At 36.3% G+C, this 23,470-nt stretch overlaps 2 protein-coding genes across 3 annotated transcripts; one reads left to right on the top strand and one right to left on the bottom strand.

The window, feature by feature from the left end:
- Positions 1 to 1,955: 1,955 nt before the first annotated feature.
- LOC139759913 (protein KTI12 homolog) lies at positions 1,956 to 12,315 on the bottom strand. 2 transcript variants are annotated; one of them, XM_071682524.1, is made up of 6 exons: positions 12,253 to 12,315; positions 7,958 to 8,091; positions 7,182 to 7,358; positions 5,868 to 6,030; positions 4,432 to 4,530; positions 1,956 to 2,563 (listed from the first exon to the last, which is right to left on the bottom strand). In XM_071682524.1, the coding sequence occupies exons 1-6, from the start codon at positions 12,298 to 12,300 to the stop codon at positions 2,438 to 2,440; spliced, it is 747 nt and encodes a 248-aa protein (XP_071538625.1). In that variant the 5' UTR covers positions 12,301 to 12,315; the 3' UTR covers positions 1,956 to 2,437. The 2 variants fall into 2 exon arrangements, with proteins under 2 accessions (XP_071538625.1, XP_071538624.1); XM_071682523.1 differs by lacking the exon at positions 12,253 to 12,315 and adding an exon at positions 11,032 to 11,376.
- On the top strand, positions 11,984 to 23,437 carry LOC139759911 (U6 snRNA phosphodiesterase 1). The gene is made up of 6 exons (XM_071682522.1): positions 11,984 to 12,099; positions 12,859 to 13,167; positions 14,398 to 14,528; positions 16,397 to 16,589; positions 19,411 to 19,570; positions 20,691 to 23,437. The coding sequence occupies exons 2-6, from the start codon at positions 12,860 to 12,862 to the stop codon at positions 20,886 to 20,888; spliced, it is 990 nt and encodes a 329-aa protein (XP_071538623.1). The 5' UTR covers positions 11,984 to 12,099; position 12,859; the 3' UTR covers positions 20,889 to 23,437.
- The last annotated feature ends 33 nt before the right edge of the window (positions 23,438 to 23,470 follow it).

The raw sequence follows: 23,470 nt of genomic DNA, 5'->3' as shown, positions 1-23,470 counted from the left end.
TGCAGCTGTTGTTCCTGATGCTACTTTGCTCATGTGGGAAACAGTATATATGATCGAAAGAAAAGAGGAGATGGAGTGAGTATTTTCAAGGGCTGTTTAAAATTTTAGATGATAGGGTGGCTGATGAATGTTATTTGGGAAGAATGCAAAGCAAGATATTCATGGTGGCAACGTGGTTTAGTGAAACGTGGTACATGCCATGTTTAAGTCGAAATGTGGAAAAGTGGCTAGAACGGATGGGATTGGAGTTAAATTTTTCAAGAAAGAGGTGACGGTATTGCTGATTGGCTAGTTAGGAATGTCCATCTAGTGCATAATGGTCCCAGAATAGAACTATGTGGCACTCCTATGGATACCTTAACCCATTTGGAGAAAGCTTCCCTAACAAATGTCCTTAGTTTCTTTCCTATCAAAGGAGTTTCCACCCTTCGTGCCAAATGGTCCAACTTAATCAGCCTCCCATGAAGTCCAGTGTCTGATGATTTGCACAGTCCAGATATAAACTCTCCATCAAGCCTTCCCTTTTGCCTATGACTGAGCTCACTCTCTCATAGACTTCTAAGAGGTTTGTTTCTCATGATCTTTCCTTAAAATGCATTGTCTCTCACTTAAGCAATTTCTCCTCAGCATAGAGTCATCTACTTGCTTTCTATGTATCTTTAGATCCTTACATACAACACTCATTAGTGAAACACTTGTTCCAGGTCTCCTTTCTTAAGGAAATGTGTATCAGTTGCCCTTTTTCATTCCCTTAACAGCATTCCTCATTCCAGTGACATTTGGGACAGTAATTCAAATGGTTTATCTATCGTATCTTGAGTACATATGGTGAAATTTCATCGAGGCCATGGGCATTGTACAGGTCAAGACCTTTTAGCATTCTATTAATATCTTATTTAGATTTTTTTTATACTTTTTTGCTGTTTCCTGCGTTTGTTAGATAGCACCAAGAACAAACGAAAAGACCTCATTCACTCGCATGCATTCTGTAGCTGTAATGTGCAATATCTCAATGATTTCTAAATCTTCCATCCCTTTCCATGTCACTGATGTGGCTATAGTATCTTTAATTGGAAAACACATGTCCAAACCATTTTAGCATACTCACATCAGCTTTCTCATACATACTCCTCTTAGTAATACACTTCTATCTAAACCTATTGTTTCTTATTTGATCCTCTTCACTCTACATATGGTTGCCAAATGTTTTCATTTCTAACACATCCACCCTTCTTCATACTGTTTTCTCTAAGGCCCATGCCTCACATCCATACACCATTGGAATTATTGTACCATTAACATCCCCAACACTTGCCCTCAGAGGGAGTGACATATTTCTGCAATCACTCTTCAATGTGCTTGGGGGACCTTAGACCCCTCCATCCACTCTCTGGCTTACTTTAATTTCCATGGTTCCATCTGCTGCCATATTCAAAGTAAGGTATCTAAGGTACTGCACTCTGTATTTTCTCCACTCAAACACACTTAATTTGCTCTATCCCTTGCATGCCTCACATCCTTCTGTATGTTCAGCCCTGAATTTTCAAAGCTTCTCTCACTCCATCCTTCCACCTCCTTCTTGGTTTCCTCCTTTCTTGTTCTCCCCACTTCTGACAGTCATCCTCTTGTCACTCATCCTCTCTGTACGTCCAAGCTATATCATCACACTCTCCAGTTTTTCATAAATACTCCCGTCATACATACTCAAACTTTTGTTGGTCTTTATTTGCTGTTTGTTACATCTAAAGCATGTAATGTACTTTGATGTTATTTTGCCCCTGCATTACCAATACTGAATATTTTAGAATCAAAATAAAACAGATATACTTCATGGTCTTGATATAATGAAAACTTCATAAACAGATATACTTCATGGTAATAACATAATGAAAACTTCATTAAGACACTAATTTGGGGTATCTTAGGCTAGTCTCAAAGCAATTAAAAAGTCAAAGCTTATTTCTCATTTATTTATGAATACCCCTGGACTCTTCTGAAACATGTTTTGGTGTTACCCATGAACCTTTTTTTTTTTTTCAGGGGCTCATCTATCCCAGAGATATGCTATGGTCAGTAGCAGGGATAGATGAACTCCTATGGAGAGAAGTTCTTTGATGAGACTGTGTTCCCTTTCGTCAACTGACGGTCACAAAGCCTTGCCAAAGGTAAAGTTTCACTTGTGTAACCTCAAGCAGGCAGATTCTGGGAACACTGGTAAGGTTTAATAAACAACTAATAAATTGCAAAATATGTTTACACTCATGTACTTTTATTTTTTTTCCATAAAGAGTAGGGTAACCAAGAGGAGGTATTATTATTCAGGCAGCTAAACATCTGGCTATACTATGTAACTTTCCAGACCCTCATTTTCATTTCATGCCTAGTGATTTAAGAATAAGCCCCCTAAGCTGATGGTCATCTCTGCTGTACCTGTTGATCACCCTAAAGTAGTGTTGACGTACTGAACAAACAAGGACCTAAGTTTCATACTATCTTCAACAGGATGCATCTTGGTGTAGGAGATAAACTGCCTTCTAGCACGGGTTAATTCTGCCAAAGTTACCTGCAAGAAAGGATAAAATTATCAAAGTCAAACCTGGATAAAAGCAACAAAATGCAGAATTATATTATCTAATTCTCCAATACACTTCATGTATGCTTATGTATACAAAAATAAAAGTACTTTGAATCATGGAAATGAAGAATGTAAACATGATAAAAACATCTGAAGATAGGTGAGAACACTACAAGGAAAGAGTATGGATAAACTTTAAGGAATGAGACATGAAAGAAAGTATGAGAGCCATATCTCTTCAGAAATATGCAGAGATGTGCTATGAAAGACCAACATACACTAAACTGATTTATAGAGAAGAATAGACCTATATACAGAGATATAATTGATAAATCACTTCCAGATAAAATACTACAACTATGAATCTTATAACAACCTTTTAGTAATTAAGGTACTGTTTTCTGTAATTTTACAAATCTCTTATTCAGAAAATCTGATCCTTGTGCTCATGACCTCGAAACTCATACTTGAGCCTATGTATTACTTCTCATGAATACGTGCAAGCACAAATACAATGATACTGATCATTCAACATATCCAAATTGGATCATGAGAAACTGGCTTTTCTTCCCATTTAGATTTTCTCCTGAATCTGTTTACTAAACAAACATATGCATAACTTCATGATATCAGGAACAATCTGGCCCTAGCCTGCTGCAATTTGTTCTGTGCAATGTTTTAGTATCATTTTATAGTAAACACTCTTTGTAAGCTAAACTCAAACATTAGGCACCATAGCCTACACCACATTTTTGAAGATTACCAAGGTAGACTGACTCACAGTGTTGGTTTTTTGCAATCTAGTGATGGCAAGTGGGTCAAATAGCTAGGCAGCACATTATAGACAGCTTTATAGTATCTCCCTGAAAAGTTCGTGTATCAATGCCACAGCAGCCATACTTTGCCATCCTCAAACTGGCATTGAAGAAATGTCACTAAATGACTGGTGATTAAACTGGCGAATATTATAAACTCTAGCATACTACATTTCATAACTGAGTTATGTTTCGTATTGACTTTTGGTGAACCCTTCAGCATGTACTTATTTTTCACATAAAACATTTCATAAATGGTATGGATTTTTATTTATTTTTTATTTTATCTATTGTACTTGATCATCATTTCCTGCATCAGCAAGGTAGCAGCAGGAAACAGATGAAGAAAGATCCATCCATATACACACATATATACATACATGTACAAATACATGTGTAATGCACTGAAACCACAGCTCCCTATCCACATCCAGGCCCCACAGCCCTTTCCATGGTTTACCCCAGGACCTTTCACGTGCCTTGGTTCAGTCCACTGAGAGCACGTCGACCCCACTACACTACATTGTTCCAATTCACTCTATTTTGTGCTTGCCTTTCACCCTCATGCATGTTCAGGCCCTGATCACTCTAAATCTTTTTACTCCATCCTTCCACATCCAATTGGTCTCCTGGTTCTCCTTGTACCCTCCACTTCTGACCCATATATCCTCTTTGTCAACCTTTCCTCACATTTATTCCATATGTTCAAACCATTTTAACATGCCCTCTTTTGCTCTCTCAACCACACTTTTTATTACCACACATCTCTCATACCCTTATATTACTTACCCAATCAAACTACCTCACACCACATGTTGTCTTCAAACTTTTCATTTCCAACAGTAGTAATATATAAGAAATCACAAATTACATCTGTAATGTGTCTAAAATACATCTATTACTCAGTGCTTGCACTATTGATAATAAACATTCTTAATCCCCTAAGACTTCCATGAAATATCAAGGATATGTTTATAATACATATAATTCACACAACTACACTGACATGATACTGCTTACATGATGTCTTAAGTAACTTACCTTACGTCCCAGAGATAATAACTCATCAACTCCTGGAACTCTGATTTTATCTCCAGTTACTACAGTCTTCTGGGCTGATATTATGCAGTTTGTTACATCCTGAAAATAACTTTAAATCAATATTTCAGCAGAACACAATCAATAGATCTTATACAAGTTCCATGATAAAATATGTCCTACATCTCATCTCTAATCAACCTTTTACCTGTGCAATCACTCTTACATGACCATCCTCTGTATGGAAAAAATATCAGAAAGTCTTTTTCCTTACAAAAATATTATAAATGTAAAGAAAAAATTAAAATATAGGATACTTTTCTCTACACTGGTGTGGTAAGATTATGAATTTATCAAAATGAGGCAGGTGAGCAGCTAATGTTGAATATTTTTTTCATAAGCATGATTTCTCCTTTTTTTCACACCAGAAATCTTTTGTCACATTAGCTCACCATTTCCCATGCAGCAAGGAAGTGCCAGAAACAAAGAACAGCCTCATTTGCTCACATTCCCTCCCTAGATGTTATGTATAATGCACTGAAACTAGAACCCAACAAACACATTTCCATGGTTTTCCGAGACCATTTAATATACAAAGGTTTAGCACAATGACAGCCCATCACCCACAATTTTCCACACTACTCCATACTATGCCCTCCTCCAGGTTCAGAAAAAAAAAATCACTCAATTCCAGTTCATCCTCAATCTCCTTTTCCTCTTTGTTCCCTCCACTTCATTTCCTGTTCCCTCTTAGTCATTTTCTCCTCCAAATGACCAAACAATTTCTGCACACTCTCTTTAGCTCTTACAATCACCTCTCCCTCTCACCCTAATATGTGAAAAGAACTTATTTTTATGGTAAGACTTTATCATAATCATTTGTTTATCAAGAACTTACATGACAGTAAAAGCTCTATCTACCTATATCTTTGATGCCCGTTCCCTCTGGGGGTGGCCACTGCAAAAGTCTCCATGTATCCCTGTCTTTACATGCCTCCACATATGCACCATTCAAAAGCAATAGTAAAAACACATCAATATTAATGCACAATAAAGCAGACACCTGCACATCAGCTAGAAAACTAGCAAAAATGGGAATCAGCCAATAACCAAAATAATACAAAATAAATATGAAAACTGAATAGCACAATGGAATTGGAAAACATTAAGTACTACAGTATCATTCTTTTATATCTGTTTAGTTTTCCACTTTAAGAAGGCAGTGCCGGGAACAGACAAAACAATGGCTTCATTTGCTTACATCAACTTTCTCATTAACATGAACTGAAACCAAAGCTCACATACCTCACAAATGAATAGCATCAAAAAACAAAGCACAATGGGCTGAGATCATAAAATGTACTATTACATATAACAATAAGGATATGCAGTACTTAATACATCTCTCATGAATTACTCATGTGAACATATTACACTACCTGTGTAGTACGATCTAGTTCAAAGAGGAAATTAGTAGATGACAGTGGCTGAGTTTGTGTGGACTGGTTGGGAGGAGGGGGCTTGCACAGGTACAAAGCATCATAAAGAGATTCGAATGGAGGAACATCTTCCGGTAAGACAGAGAACATTGGAGAATCCCATCTGTTGAAAGTTAATCTGATTATTCGTACAAATAAGGGTAAAAGATGTTAATCTTTCAATACTACACAAAATAATACCTGTCAGCCAACAGGTGTGTGTGTGTGTGTAATTAATTATTGTGGGACCCCATCTCTTGGACGTTTTCTGCTATCATGCAACCTTTTAAACTTTTGGGTCCTGTATGCATCCACCACATCCTCTTGCAGTTTATTTCATTCATCCACCACTCTTATACTACAAAAGTACTTTTTTAGATATTTTCTAATGTCATCCTTGCTGAATTTCATTTTATGTCCTTGTTCAGTTATTTACTTAATTTCATATCATGACCTTGTTCTATCCCTGATTCTGGTACAATCTTTTTTGCTCTCCCCTGCACCTTCTCTATTAGCTCTTTGTGGTGACCAAACCTGAGAAGCATATTCTACTTTGGCCTTATGGAGGATGTGAACACTTAATAGTTCCTAATTCATATACTTGAATATTATTCTTCTAAGCACTGTACGAACCTCATAAAGATAAAAGAGACTCCTGGCCAGGAAATAGGAAATTAAAAATTTCATCTTTTTAATTTATAACTGCCCCATACCTTGAAACTGAGGTGCAAAATTCAATGCATAAATATCTGTCCAGTGGCACTGCCCAACATACATAAATATCCACCTGGATATCTATTGTTAGTTGCTATTCCAATACACTCCATTAACAATATATCATTTTCATTCATACAGCCTAGTTCCAAATTAGGTTTTATCAGCATGCTTCCCTTGGATACACTAAAAAGATTCTACCATCAACATCAAGTGACTGTACTCCAGAAGTGTGAAAAGTCATCATGACTCACTGATCTGTAACTTTGATGAATTAATATATTACTATTGCATTTTGCTGGGAACTACAAATAGCTATCAAGACTGGACCATTTTCATTGTAAGGAGCAAAGGAAAGATTGATAATAACAGGCACATAACTACTGAATGAAATTAATTATTTGGAATGTTGATCTTAGCAAATGAAAGTTTCAGAGCAAGGTATATACAAAGACACAATATAAAATGCGACAAAATAGTGTATACATCATTAGCTTAAATCTAAATACTCCATACATTTTATTTTTCTCAAGACAGGGATAAAAGCAGAAGATACTTTACCTATTGCTACTATTGGGTGTCTCATATCTCATCACAAGTCCATCAAACACCTCCCTCGTATACTGTTCCATTTCTAATCTAGTCTGATTCCATGTCCATGCCTGCTCAATGGGGACCAAACAATGAACTAAGCACTGAGTAGTTTTATTCTGCTTTGATGCACAGTACAGTTCATACCTAGAAAAAGGAAGCTTATTTATGGTACTGTTTCTCTTTGTGTCTTCCTATAACTGCAAAATTCAAAGTTTGATAAAATCTTTTCCCTAACAAAGACAGTGCCTTCTGAGCACACAGATAAGGATATAAGACAGAGAGTAATCAGATGTTTTGCAGATGACATGAGAATCTGTAAGGAAACAGAATGTAGATCAAGAAAACCATCAAGGAGATCTAGATAATATCTACAGATGGGCAGATGAAAACTACCTGGAATTTAATGAAGAGAAATTTGAACACAGTTATGTTATAGCTCCATTCAGGGATACTAATTGTCTACTACAGCACCATAAATAACTATATTCTTGGTGGAGAGAAAGAATAAGTAACACATCATCACAAAATTCAAGAAGTTTTACATTTACTACTGTCTAAAAATCTATGATTTACGGATCAGGATCATAACGTTATGGAAAAGGTGGGGTCATTTAGTTTAAAACCAGGATAAAGTAGTAAAACCATATTTCTTTGATGTGCATTGATTTATATTGGGTACTTTAGTTTTATGCCTAGGTGATGCTAAATTAGAGAAAGTAACTCTTCAAAAACAAGAATCCAACCTGTATCCTTTGATGTAGTTTGATGCATCCAGAATAACTACGTCATCTTTATTCAATAATCGTAAGACATCAGCTTTGAGAGCTCCACGGATATCTTTTTCCCACCTTGAATCACTGAAGATTGCATTCTTTTCCTGTATAGAAAGAATATAGTTATTATCATTAATCCCTCTTTCACTGAAAGTGAAATTGAATTTGTACAACACATAGCTGTCACAGCAAATTACCACAGGAGAGCCATAAACAGCTATCTTGTAAATCAAAAATTGAGATTTATCACATGAAAAACAAACACTCAGCAGCCATGGAAAAATAGCAAAACAAAATATGTCTCACTGGACTCTGCACATGGAGGAAAAAAATTGACCTCCATAATTTGATTTTTATGATAATCTGGCTATTGCCTACAAAGTCAAAATACAAAAAATATCTGCCTTAATTCAGTAAAGTGCTGAATTATGATGTGAACCTGGTAAATCAAACGATGTGGGAAAGCCCACAGCATGGGAGGGGGGGGTATGTCAACCGAACCCCTTATACCTCAGAACCACTCCAAACCAATTGAAAAATCCCAAGGTTCATTACTTGAAGTACACAGATGCATACACAGCTGGTTTCACATCTTCCCTTTACATTGCCTTGCCTTCCTGCCATATAATCCTATTCTTCTGGGCTCCTGCAGCACTCAGGGAGCTGGCCACATTCACCAAATGGGTCTACAGGTCAAGAAGTGCAGTGATATTGTGTTTATGTTTGTGGGATAATTGCAGGACAAGTGAGGAGTACATATTCAGTTTCTTCAGTAAAGGAGCTGCATCTTGGATGTGCTTAGTCTTGTGATGTGACATGTTGAATAAATGTTTGTAATGTAGGAGAGATGGGTGGTGTACTGAGCATTGGCTATAAAGTGTAACTTATGCATGTCTAGGGAGTGTAGTCTGGTGGAGTTTAATCAATAAATGGAGGTCATCACATGACTAACTTTTTCTGCTTCTCATTAAACATCCCACTGACTTAATTTACCATCAGCAGCCTACAGGGGTCTCTTTTATTGCCAAGCAGGTAGAGAAGAAAATTTAGCACTCCTTCAGGCACCATTGTAGGAGTGCATCCTCTCAGCTCATAAATATATATGACCCCCTTGAAAATGTTGTAACTTGTTGGATAATCTTAGCAATGAGGAAGAACACTTAACATATCATAATCATTAGCTAATATAGAAAGTGAAGAAATAAGTGGTTCAGAGACTGATATTAGTGGGAGTATGAAGGGAGATAAGCAAAGGACTCCTCACACTCTGTCTTTGTCTTATCATATGGAGCAGTAGATGACGTAATAATCACCATATTTTTGTGGATTTAATCCTTGGGTGATTGAAGGACTTAGGTAACAGATGACAGGTAAAAGCTGGAATACTTCCACACATTCTTAATATACAGTATCATTTATAATATTGTGAATAGTTTTATCATTCTGTGTGCATAGTGTATATTTCTATATACTGCATATATGTGTTTTTCACCATCAATGTTGTGCCCATGTAAGAAATATGAGTAGCGTACATAAACAAAGAAAACCTCCAGGAGCTTTCCTCTTATCTTGAGATAAGGAAGGAATACCTGGGCATATGAGCCAACACCCCTCTTATCTTAAGGTAAGGAAGGAATACCCAAACATGCCAATCACACCCCATCCCCCCACTTGTTTTAGCTAGTGTAGCATAACATTTCTAAATATATTCATGTTATTTACCACAACTGATGTGACTGTTTATGAAATCAGAGTGAAAAGCATGACACCAAATGACAAGATCTCCATGTCCACACTTCTTATCTTGAGCAGTCAGATGTATCAGTCACATTTTACTCTCTCACTTACTCAGCACTCCATTCTCTGTTGTGATTTATACAAAAATATAAGAATATAGAATCCAGAAACAATTATCCATAATCAATAATCAAAAATTATATAAATTACAAACAAGGTGGTAATAAATGATCTGGTGAGAAGATGGAAGAATGGGATTACAAGGGGTAGATAGCAAGATGGTAGGTACCAAACGTGAGCAAAACTATTCTTGTACAAAATGTGCAGATGAACAAAAATGATAAGCATATAAAATGACATTTTTATAATCTACAATTAATCATAAGCAATATGCATATGAAAACTGTGAGGGGTAAAATTAAAAACAGTTCATGCATTACGTACGAAAACCTTAAGAGATAAATTAGGTGACATTACTGGAGGTTATGAATATCAAAAAAAAAAATGTGGGATTAATATAAAAATGAAAGTTCACTTGTAGAAAATTAAACTTTTGGGAACCTTACCTAACTTCCCCTTGCCATCAAGATATGTACCAGAAATATATCAATAACAGGTCTGATGGAAATCCTGCTTCAAGGAAGGTCAGATGATGTGAACAGCCTTTTGGTCTGTGGTCTGTAAGCTGACATTCATCAACAGTTGGCACCCTGCTCATTCAAAAGTTTATCTTATATATTCTGACTAGAATAATAAAAATTACAATAAACCTTGGCTGCAAGGAAGGTTAAATAGGATCCTTTTAATTTCTTACAAGCATTTCACCTATCTAACATAATCATATACCATATTCTTGTGATATCTCCAACCCTAACCACTATTGTTGTATCTAAGAGCAGAATAAAAATAATAATTCAAATCACACTCAAGGAATTTTATTCTATTTCCTACTTATTATACTACTATTGCTAGTTTTGATGCGTAGCTAAACTAGTAAATAACCAAGTCAGGTAAGGCTCCCATCGGCTTTCTGATTTCCACATTTCACCCGATTTTAGCTCACGTTTTCCCTCGTCTTCGTAGGTCTCACGAGTATTATGATCATAAGGAAAAAATCTCTTAATTACAAAGCGCTGATATAAATCTCTTCTACTAAGTGCAAGAAAGGTGTTAGTAACATATTCCGTAGAAGGCATTAATATGAAAAACCCTGTCAATAATATTCTTGAGTCAGTTTTCGGAAAGATGGGCTAGCTACGGTCGGCCCATTGGCCATGGTTGCCCTCCCTTACTTTCTTATTTCTCACCTTACTGAGCAAATCATTTTCACTGACGACTGAAACTGTCTTGCATTTTTCTTTTTCCAAAAACTTTTTTATCTCTAGAGTTCGTTTTGTCTTCCCACTGGAGGGGAATCCAGATATAACTATCAGGGGCATTTCTTGTTTCTTCTGGCTGTTGTGTGTGGCTGTCTTACGTCCTTTATATTGTCCTTAAGAAATAAAGTATTTTTTTTCTTATTCCATCGACTTTCTCGTTTAAGTTAACCCGAAACTTCCGCCACTCACTTGTCACTCAAGTATTTTACGCATATTTTCTCTACCATCCCAAAGCCTGCCAGCTGGAGCTGTTCTCAGCCCTATGGGTGACAATATCAGGATTTTAAACAATATACTTTAGTTAATTTTTCAGACATATTATTACGTGTAACAATATCACAATAACGTCAATACCACTTAAATTATTTAATACGGATTCCAATTGCTGTAAGAAATATACAATCTTATACTTCAACCTTATTAACCAAAAAGTATAGAATTATCTAATTTTTTACAATCATTTCAGACATTCCCGTAATTCAATCTTAGGGTACTGTGCATGAAATACTGTAAATTACAGAGATACTGAGTGTAAAATTCTACTCTCACTTTAGATTGAAGTTTTCTCACTTATATGCATATGTCAAGAAACAAACATAATTATATATGTATATTCTATGTGTCCGTCTAATAGCTAGTTCATTGGCGAATTAGTACTGTTGCAGACAGAGGAGTATATAGATATCTGACCGTCTGCTACTACTGACAGTTCTTGTTAACGTTCATACTGTACCATAGCCAATAAATGGGTATGTCTCTATTCTTATGTCATTTACTACTATCCTTCATAAGCTATTACCTCCCAATTTTCCTTCTTTTAGTGCTTCTGCTTCCGGCCATTTTGTTATGTTATTCTTACTCGTACTGTGCCATGCACATTCATAGATAACAGCAGTCCACTTCCCCTTGACATTGGCTTTGGTGCGACGCATTGGTGTGTTTATAAAAGCCACGCAACCAGATCTACCACCATAGGAAAAAACATTCCTCAGACAAGTAAGAGTTATACTTTCCCTCTAGCGTTCTAGACATTTATCTTCTCTTCAACTTTAAAAACACCGTTATAGCATATTTCAAGACTCCTCATTCCCAAGATACAATTTTCATAATGAAGACACCGTACTCACACCTCACATGCCCTGTACTAACCCAGCAAAGTGGATGTGGCAAACTATCTGAGCGCTGCAGAAGTCCCATAGATAGGGCTTTGAGACAGGAAGTTGAGTATAAGTTAAATGTATGCTGTTGAATTATATATTGTTCTGATCTTCATACCTAATCTAACCAAGATATCCTTAAAATGCATTGAATCCATATATCATGAATCCTTGGCAAGGGTAAATACGGACATATCAGGAACTGGGCTGAATAGGAAGTGGTAACATATCGACCACTTTGTTGCATAGGCTGCAGATTCCACCGAGTGGAATTCTACGTAGTACATACAGATCTCACTAGAATTCACCTTGAATGTTTATCATTGTAAAGAATCCTTCAAAATATTAAATTGATATTCCATGCAAGATGACTGTGTGTATTCTTTCCCTTTATCTCAATAGATATTTTTCTTCAATAAGACAAATGTGCTTGTCAAGTTTAGAAAAAATAATGTTGATCTTATACAGTAATTAGTTTCGTCTCATAATTATTACATGGAATATACATATATGATATATGGAGAATTATGATGCGCAAGATATCCGGGTCTTGCTGACTTCGCTTACACGAACGCTTAAAACTTTGTTTACTTGACAGAATGGCGACAGGAGGGAGGGGTGCCTTGTCTCTTCTTGAATATTACGGATCCGATAGTGATGGAGATTCCGGTTACACAAGTGAAGACGAGAAAAAGAGAAAACATGAGTTCAGTAGTCCTCATGAACGGAAGAGAAAAAGGCGCAGAGCCGAAGACGAGGAGGAAATGCTCGTGGACACCCCTTCCTCGTCATGTCATGCACACCACACAAGACCAACAGCTTCCTCAGAATCTGTGATGGGCGAGGGGCGACAGCGATTGAGCGACCACACCATGGATACTACCTCAAATCAACTTCCTCGTAGTCGGTGAGAAGGAGATGGGGAAATTATAATAGTCCTATGTACATTTGTAATAATGCTAATCATAGTAGTTAGAAATTAATATTCTGTCTTCTTTTTAATTGCGTACCAGGAGATTTTTCCCCACCATAGTAGCAAGATCGTAAGCTTAGCAGGGGAAAATGAGGGTAGGTTTGGGTGATGTAGGCTAATGATTGGGTGCCCAGCAGTTAAATCAGAATATGATTACTTGATGCTGGCTGGAGCTAGCTGCAACACTGGTCTGTACTGTGCTGTTGGAAGTGAGCTAAGGTAACCTCTAGATATATGGTTGGGCTTGGTTGTTTACCTGTAATAATGGAATAAACTTAAAGTGGAACGAATTATCAAGAAACCATTGGTTGCAAAGTGACTGGTGCTGTAGGTTAAGGTTAGGGATGCTGTGTTGTGGAAAAAGTCTAGCTTAGCTCTGCATCATGGCTAACTTTTGATACTGAGTGATTTTGTTCTGCATTGTTACTGTAGTAGTAGGAGGAGGAACTAGAGAGTACAGTAACATCTGTTGACCAATATGTTTTTGTTATAGGATATTAAGTATGGTGATGGAAATGAGATTTATGTATTTCATAGAAAATATTGGGCTCATTATAGCTAAAGTAAAGAAAATACTTGTAAAAGATCAGTAGAACGTATAAAAAACCTCACCTACTAACCAGAACTAGAAATTTACCAACATGGAATTCGTTAGCTACTAGGGAATCATGTGTCTGCTTAGTGTAAACTTAATTGATATCCAGTGCCATTTGCAAAGTGCTTGATGATGAGTTTGGTATAATTCATTTAATAAAGGTAGTGGCTACATACCTACATTGTTATGTTATTCGAATGCTCTAAGAGGCTTTGGGTACTCCCATGTATTCACATTGTTTTCCAGTTGTGTGCTAAGGTTATCTAATGAACAGAAAGTGCTTAGAGCCACATTCCATTTTATGTCTTTTTTTTCCTTTCTTCAGGAAAAAGTTACACATACTTATCCGTTTGAGAGCTACATTAGCATTCAGTCCTTTGGCAGTTGTATGGGGCATTGCATTTGGGTCTAGGACACTTTTGAGTTGTGGACATAAGGTCATCAGCTAAAGCGAGGAATCTGCACTTGCCACCAGCCCATGACTCCTTGAAAAGGTATATGTGGTTGATAGACTGAGACTGCCCTTTCCAGTATGCAAGTGTATGAAAACCCATTTTTTCTTTTTGCAGAAGTATACCTCTCCCAGGTGAACTGTTATTGACCAGAGAGGATCATGTGGATGATCCAAGGCAGCATCAGGGACGAATCAGATCATTTCCCCATGAACGGGGTAATTGGGCATCTTTGTTATATGTTCCTTGTAAGTTGGTCTACTCTACTGTTTTGTTTCAGCTCATTTCGTACACTAGTAAGTTTTTGTTGTGTTTCAGTCTTTGGTACCATTAGATTACCTCTCACCTCTTCAAGAAAGACATTTGCTTTATCCTTGTATGATCTGCTTTTGTGTAAGTACCACTTGTAGGTGTACAGCTGTATAGGCCATGGATAAGTAGTGATTTGGCTGATATAGTAGGAGCCCCATAAGATTTTAAAGTACTGAATATAAGATCTTCAAACTTTGATGAAGCATGGAATGGTGTGACAGTGCCATTCAACATTGTTGGTAGGTGGTCTGGCTCTTAGTTTGCATTCTCATAGGAAATACCTTTAGACCAAAACATTGCACTCTGCACCCATCTGCCTCATATGCTGTTTGCCTTTATTGATTGCATCATCAGCCATACTACAATATCTTTTTTCTTCTATTCTACTTGGCCAAACCATTGTAACTGTTAATGGACTGCATACATTCATTAGTACCATTATATTACCTCTTACCTCTTCAAGGGAGACATTTGTCTTAACTAATTTTCAGAAAAGCCAAAGTTGTCTTGTGTTTTATCTTGTCATTATTTGCTTTACCTAATTGCCAATATGTGACTTTCCCAATAACCTAACTCCTTTTGCTTGGAAATTAACTCTTCATCTGTTATTATACCCAAAATCAATCTTCCCAGTCACCAGGCATTTGTAGATACTATAGATGTCTCATTTGTTATCTGAACCACATATGGAGTAATCTCATTTCCACCTTGTAGAAAGGTGGAGGCTTGGGTGGAGGGAGTGTGCAGTGTTTTTCCACCCTTGTTTTCTTTTGGTAATTGAGCATTTTTAATATTTCTGCTTACTAGTTTAATTTGTACGTGAGGGAGGCATGTAAGGATAGGGATAAGTAGAGGCTCTTTTGCCATGGCCACCCCCCTTGATGGAAGTTCCTGCAGGGAATGGGCATCAGAGATATAGATAGTTATGTATAGATGGTACTGATACATGCCTCTGGTCAGTAAAGGAAGCATGTTTCCCCTCACATGCATTTGAGATAATTCAATAGCAATTATCATGAGGTTTATTAGCAACGGGCACCCTCATCCATGACAAGAATAGCCCCTTAAGGGACATTTTATTATAACTCAGGGTTTATCAATAGATTTTGTAATTTTTAAGTGACTCGTACTTTTATTCATCATATGTCTGTTATTCCCACTTGCTTGTTTTATTTCTGAATTTAATATGATTTTATGCTTTGTTACTTCCATTTGAGAGATGTCAATGCAAATTTAGATTGTGATTTTAGATGATTGAGTCTATATAGCATGAACGACAAGTTCATGATCAGTAAGGGAAACCTGTATATTTGTAACCTTTTAAGAGTTAAAAGACTTTCAGTCATATATCTTTTTAATGATTTCTGTACTCCACATATTGTACTTTTATATTGCATCTTCATTTTGTAGTCCCTATATTTTCCTCATTCTAAGTGTACTACATATTTTATCTTTCTCTACTAACCTTTTTTCCCCTTTCTGGACTTGGAACCCATTTAATTATTAAAGATGAAATATTTTTGTTATGTATGGATAAGTTGTGTTTACATATGGTATGTATGTCCTGATATATGGTATGCAGATCTATGTAAGCACTGTATGACTTGCTTTCATTGCATGTTCTCTTTTAAGAACTTTGTATTGAAATAAGAATGCAGGATATTGTATATATACTGTCATCTGTTAGATCCTAGACTGATGTTTCAAATATGCATTCAGGGATCACATATTTTATGAACACAACAAATCTGAATATTCAGAGTTCAGTTTTCATTAATATAAGTTCTAAAAAATTGATCCACAGTACATTTAGGTGTATATGGGGCAAGTTTTGCATCCTTTATGGCTTCGCTGGTTGCAACGTGTCAAGAACAAAATGTGGTCCTTACTCCGTCGTCAGATCTTCACATTTCCTTAACACGAACGCTAATACTTCACCTACATTGGATTTATCCATTAACAGAAGACCTTAGAGCAAGAGTAAGCCAAATTTCTAAGTAAGTGACAATTTTTCATTATTATCTGTATTTAGTAGTCTCCTTAAGGCAACTAGACGCTGACTAGTAAGCCCAATCGCTCCTGATGAATATCTTTTTTTAAGGTTATTTAGTCATAACATGAAATGGTGAAAAAAAATTTTGTCCCATAAATATTCCTTAGATAATGGCAGGAATGCAGACTAACTGCCACAGAAGTTCTGTCCACAGCTCATGCTGATATAGTGTTACAACCTCCTTTGTGTCAAAATTGATTATTTTTTTTATTTTCAGTTTAAAATGATATGAAAGACTCACTGAAGGTACCAAATTTGTTTTTCAAGATATTCATTGACTTTCAGCTTTTTTTTTTAACGTGGTTCAGAGTTGACCATTATGTTCATGAACAGTTCATTGAAAAAAAAAGGGGGTGCATTTTAGTATGTGTTTCAGTGAAGCTTTGAAAACATAACTGTCTCCTTGTGACATTTCTTGACTCAGGTCTGCAAGCTGTACAGCAGCAAGTTGAGGACGATTGAAGTTTTGATTTTTCCATTTTTTACTTTTCCATTTTTTTGCCTTTAGTAATAAAATAATACTGTGCATATTGTACAAGAAGTGGTGTAACTAATGCTTTTATTATTGTATTTATTATACTTTGTCGCTGTCTCCTGCGTTAGTGAGGTAGCGCAAGGAAACAGACGAAAGAATGGCTCATCCCATCCACATACACATGCATATATATACACATCCACACACGCACATATACGTACCTATACATTTCAATGTATATATATATATATATTTTTTTTTTTTTTTTTTTTATACTTTGTCGCTGTCTCCCGCGTTTGCGAGGTAGCGCAAGGAAACAGACGAAAGAAATGGCCCAACCCCCCCCATACACATGTACATACACACGTCCACACACGCAAATATACATACCTACACAGCTTTCCATGGTTTACCCCAGACGCTTCACATGCCTTGATTCAATCCACTGACAGCACGTCAACCCCTGTATGCCACATCGCTCCAATTCACTCTATTCCTTGCCCTCCTTTCACCCTCCTGCATGTTCAGGCCCCGATCACACAAAATCCTTTTCACTCCATCTTTCCACCTCCAATTTGGTCTCCCTCTTCTCCTCGTTCCCTCCACCTCCGACACATATATCCTCTTGGTCAATCTTTCCTCACTCATTCTCTCCATGTGCCCAAACCATTTCAAAACACCCTCTTCTGCTCTCTCAACCACGCTCTTTTTATTTCCACACATCTCTCTTACCCTTACGTTACTTACTCGATCAAACCACCTCACACCACACATTGTCCTCAAACATCTCATTTCCAGCACATCCATCCTCCTACGCACAACTCTATCCATAGCCCACGCCTCGCAGCCATACAACATTGTTGGAACTACTATTCCTTCAAACATACCCATTTTTGCTTTCCGGGATAATGTTCTCGACTTCCACACATTTTTCAAGGCTCCCAAAATTTTCGCCCCCTCCCCCACCCTATGATCAACTTCCGCTTCCATGGTTCCATCCGCTGACAGATCCACTCCCAGATATCTAAAACACTTCACTTCCTCCAGCCTCTCACCATTCAAACTCACCTCCCAATTGACTTGACCCTCAACCCTACTGTACCTAATAACCTTGCTCTTATTGACATTTACTCTTAACTTTCTTCTTCCACACACTTTACCAAACTCCGTCACCAGCTTCTGCAGTTTCTCACATGAATCCGCCATATATATATATATATATATATATATATATATATATATATATATATATATATATATATCCCTGGGGATAGGGGAGAAAGAATACTTCCCAAGTATTCCCTGCGTGTCGTAGGAGGCGACTAAAAGGGAAGGGAGCGGGGGGCTGGAAATCCTCCCCTCTTTTTATTTTTATTTTTTTTTTTTTTTCTCAAAGAAGGAACAGAGAAGGGGGTCAGATGAGGATATTCCCTCAAAGGCCCAGTCCTCTGTTCTTAACGCTACCTCGCTAACTCGGGAAATGGCGAATAGTATGAAAGAAAGAAAGAAATGTACACAGACCTATACATATTTACACATGTACATAATTCATACTTGCTGCCTTCATTCATACCCGTTGCCACCCCACATATGAAATGAAATGCTTTATAATATTTCATTATGGAATCATGGTTAATGTTGGGGAGGTGCAGCATTTAATGTAAGATTGGTATATGCAGCAATGGATATTGTGTTTCTCTTGATTTATATGCCATGAAACCCCAACTAATATTAATAAAAATGTCCCTTACAACATTAGACCATTCATTTGGTAGGCAGAGATGCTTCAGCATACTTTGTGATCATCATACATATTTCAGGCTTTGTGGGATTTGTGTAATCAGACTGATTTCTGCTCTTTGAGTGGAAGATGAAAAAATGCTTACACCTGCCACCCAGCTAACATAACAAAGTGCATGCTGTTATCTTACCTGCCTTTTCTCAACTTAGTACTTTATGCTATCCAGGCTTTTAAGTTCAGTGGTCTTGGTTGAGGGTGAATAATTGTTATAGATTGTAGGGAATTATTTGCAGGGCAGTAATTAGCTGATAAAACTAAGTTAATAAGAATTCTGAATGCTTTTAACGGGATAACTGGACATATCTTTTTTAGGGTCCATCTGGTGTGATAGTACATAACTGTTTTGTATTCATCATTCAGACTTCCTTTTTATAGTGCAAACTCATTCTTCTTTCAAAACTGAATTTATGAACATTCATTAGAAATGTTTTAACTAAGCCACATTTTCACAGGTTTTAGTTGCTTTTAGTGATTTCATCTGTATTCCAGATTTTCACTGTGGTTACATGGCTTGAACATTTATGTAAATGATGAGGGAACTCGAACATTTTTGGGACTGCGAGTTTGCCAGGGTCGCAGTGAATTAGAGGATATAATCTCAGAGGTGGATAAGTGTTTAGCAGAATACAGACTGCCACCTTTCTATAAAGTGAGTTGATGATGGCATGCCTTTTATCAGTTTTACCAAACAGTACAGTGGTTGTTGTTCCAGTGTTATATTGAATCATCAGTGTTCTATGCAGATAAAGTTGCGTATGTTAGGGAAGCATTGTGAAGGGTGATACTCTGACTCACAGTCCATCATAGTCACCCACATACACTGCCTAAAGGCTGCTCTGACTGCATTTGTATGTCCTCTATACATACAGTATTGTCTGTCTGTAGTTGTAGCCCAGTAGTAGTTGGAAGGATTATTTTGATGTTAGGAATTAAGTTAAGATAGTTCTTAATGTAAATGGATCAGTTTTGGTGTTTTCAGTTTACAAAATGGGTAGCTTAGGTATTTTGAATGACCTTGAAATTTTTAGGATATATGCATCTAGTTAAAGACATGTTGGGTAAATAAGTTTTGTATATATCTCCTCATATCAAAGTTAAGCTAGCATATGAATTTGTATAATGTTTTGACTAATGAAATTATGCCATGAAATTTATGTACCCCTCTTGAAGGTCAAAGCAGGCTATTATTGCCCAGTTTCAAGTAATGCGTGTCAATTTCTAGAGTGCATATGAAAAATATTTCAGTAGAGCAAATTTCAAAATGGTGGCCTCCACTAAGCCTAACAAAAACAATATACCATGAAGCTTGTGTTATTTTACATATGAATTCTATGATAATTCAGGAAAAATGAAGATGAATTTCATAGACTCTACTCCTATAATACAGTATTTTCATATGTTTTATGTTATTTCCATGGACCTTTGGATATGAGAATATCCAACTGTTGATACAAGTAGTATAATACCAAAGCTGTTGTTTCATGGAGTCTTCCAGCTTGCATTTGTATTGCTGTTCAGTAGTCTCCTGATGATTTGAAATTAAAACAGCTTAATTACATATTATACCTGACAACAAAGCCCCACAGACTAAAATCTATTTGCATTGCTTTCATTCAGTACTCATTTGTCTTTACATTGTAATAATTTTTCATCCAATCCATCAGATGTATTAAGTTAGAAGCACTTATTATGAATTTTAAGTTTTCATATATTCGAATAATTTCAGGATCATAAGAAAATAATTTGTTAATATTTCAAAATAATTACAGGATGGCTCATATCATGCTAGTATTGCTTGGAGCACTGGTGATGTGTCTGAAGACCTACGTCGCTTGCTTCCTCAGCTGGAGAATATTTGCAGCCAGTACTTTTCAGTGGAGACTGATATACGCACTTTTGATGTTGATTATTTGCATTTTAAGACTGGTAATAGGATTCATACCATACACCTGAAACCTGGAAATTAGTAATCATATTTTAGAAACTGGTTGAATTCAGTCGTCTCCTTTTACAAGTATGTACAAATGATAACATGTATGTTTAGATTATCCAACATTTGTATTAAATTTTTTCAGGTGCAAGTGGTTAGATGTATTTATTAAATTTGGAATATAAGGACCAAGTATGAATATGTCTTCATAGCTGTCTGTTGGATGATAAAGTTATAAAATGCCAAATATGAACAAATATGAGGATGCTTTACCAAAGTACGAATCATCAGGGAATACCTTGAGCTACCCTGACCGTGTCAGTGGCATAATTAGGAGGTATAATGTGATAGTAACACCACATCTTTGCTTCTGCTGTAGGAAGTGGGAGACCCATTTAAGGTATTGGTGCAATAGTAATGTTTGGCAGGCTGCTGGTGCTTGTTGAACTTCCCCATGGCCTACTCAAGCAGTTACAGAAAGAAGGGAATTCTTCTGAGCTAAAGTGTTTGTTCAGGTAAAGAAACTCTATATCAAAAGATGTAGATGAAGGAACACCACATTTACTGTAACAAACTGAAGTAATGAAAAAGTTGGTGTTGATTTATAAATAATAGCCATTTCAATTTAAAATGAGTTAAAAGGTATTTTAACTAAGATGGCATTTTTACTATTGGTGACTGGAGGCTCTAGATCATTTGTTATAACAAAATCTAAGAATTGTGAAAAAGTATATACTGCACTCATATCTTAATTTTAAGAACTTGCAATTAACGGGTTTTTATGTGATTGCAATGTATACTTTTATGAAGAATGGCAGACTTTGTTAATATAACTATGACTGTATCATGTTATTAGTTCTTTTGACCTTTGTTAATCCATTGTCTTCAATATATCATTGAATGTAAGATAGTAAAATGGAGACTTTGGCCTAAATAGGTCTCCTTAAGTGAATGGTATAAAGACTGTGGATGCTACAAGGTGGCATTACCCAAATGTGGTTATATTTTTTATATAAACCACAGCAGTAGAATTGTACGTACCTAAGTAAACTTTGCCAGTTTTGTCTATTGTGGCATATTCTCTTGTGCCATCCATAAGACTTTTTAGAACTGGTTTAGACTCTGTTTAGTGGTTGAATTATTCCTTTGGGTACTGTTCATCTGCTTGGAGCCTGGATATGAATATCATAAGATATGGCATTTCAGCAAGGTGGATGTGACAAAAAATTGAAGTTGGCATAGGCAGTGGTTTTAGTTCAGTGAAATTTATAAGGAGCATTAGATGTGCAACAGTACTTTTCCTTTTTGTTTCCTCAGGTATATACCCATTGGATATTAACATAGAGGTTTGTTCATGTGAGCTGTTGGGTATAATTCATTTTTATTTGAATAGTAGCAGGTTGCCTCTGCATTTATCAGTCAGTTTTACTACACTTCATGTTTTGTTTGAAACAGGGCTAGGCTTGCAGCCTTGTCTTCATTTCCATGGTGATATTTACCTTTTAAAATTCTTTCTGCAGACTTAAAATTGGTTTTTGTCATATATATCTGGATAATCATTAACACAAGTTGCTTATAGAAACACTGGTAAGATGGTTGATGCTAGTTGCTTGTAGCACTAGTTTGAAGTAGGGTTGTCAGAAGAATTATTAAAACCACCCCATCCCATGGATGGTTCTGATTCTCTAGTAACACTGCGTTGATCTTGTGATGTGAGTATTCCAAACTAAAGGAGTTGCACAAGCATCAGTATCAAACTTTTCTTTCCTTTTTCTGTCCTCTGCACTATACCTAATGAGGTCACCTCACCTGTTAGGAGTACCCCTTAATCATTTCACAGATTTTATTCATTCCTCATCGCATGGGCAAGAAAGAGTTTCACTTAAGAGTGTTAACCAAACCAATATGCCGGAGTATTTGGCAGGTGTTGATGTTTGGTCTCCCATTAGTATATGGAGAAATCTACTTTAATGGAATTGTTTGAAAAGATTCTACATGTGGCTGCCTACTTGTGTGGGAAGTAACATATTTGTAGAAGTGGAAAATTAAATGTGACATTTGTTGACATAGGAATAGTTGGATATCATCGCACTTCACATTTTTCCCCAACTCATTTTTATACAGAATGGTAAAAATAGCATATCTAGTACTATTGTCAAATCTGTAAAGTGCTGTCATCTACATATATATATCTATGAAATTTATGCAACATAACTCAAAGTATCATGAATTATTTTTTTCATGATTTAAGGAAAATGAAAAGTTATATGTATAGTTCAAGTCACATATGATATTTGGGTTCTTAATATATTCTAGAATGTTTAAGTTTTCCAGCTGAGGAAAATAATATTTTTTTCATTCACCCACAAACATGTATACCAGGGACTCTGTTACAACAATCACTTCTGAAATCAATATGTTGTTAAAAATTTTTAATATCTATACTATTTAATGAAGCATATGCCAGCTGTTTTTAACTCTGCATGTACTAGATTTGATGAGCAATTATTATTAGTTCATGAAAGTGTTTGAAATTAGCAGGTTCTTACAGCAAGAAAATAACATGAAATAAATCTTCAAAGTTAAGATTTTTTTGAACACCCATGATATTAAAAGTAA

Source organism: Panulirus ornatus, chromosome 34 (assembly GCF_036320965.1).
Source record: "Panulirus ornatus isolate Po-2019 chromosome 34, ASM3632096v1, whole genome shotgun sequence".
NCBI classification, from domain to species: Eukaryota; Metazoa; Arthropoda; class Malacostraca; order Decapoda; family Palinuridae; genus Panulirus; species Panulirus ornatus.
The sequence above is the reverse complement of the archived record's forward strand: the minus strand, read 5'-3'. Positions and strand labels throughout refer to the sequence as shown.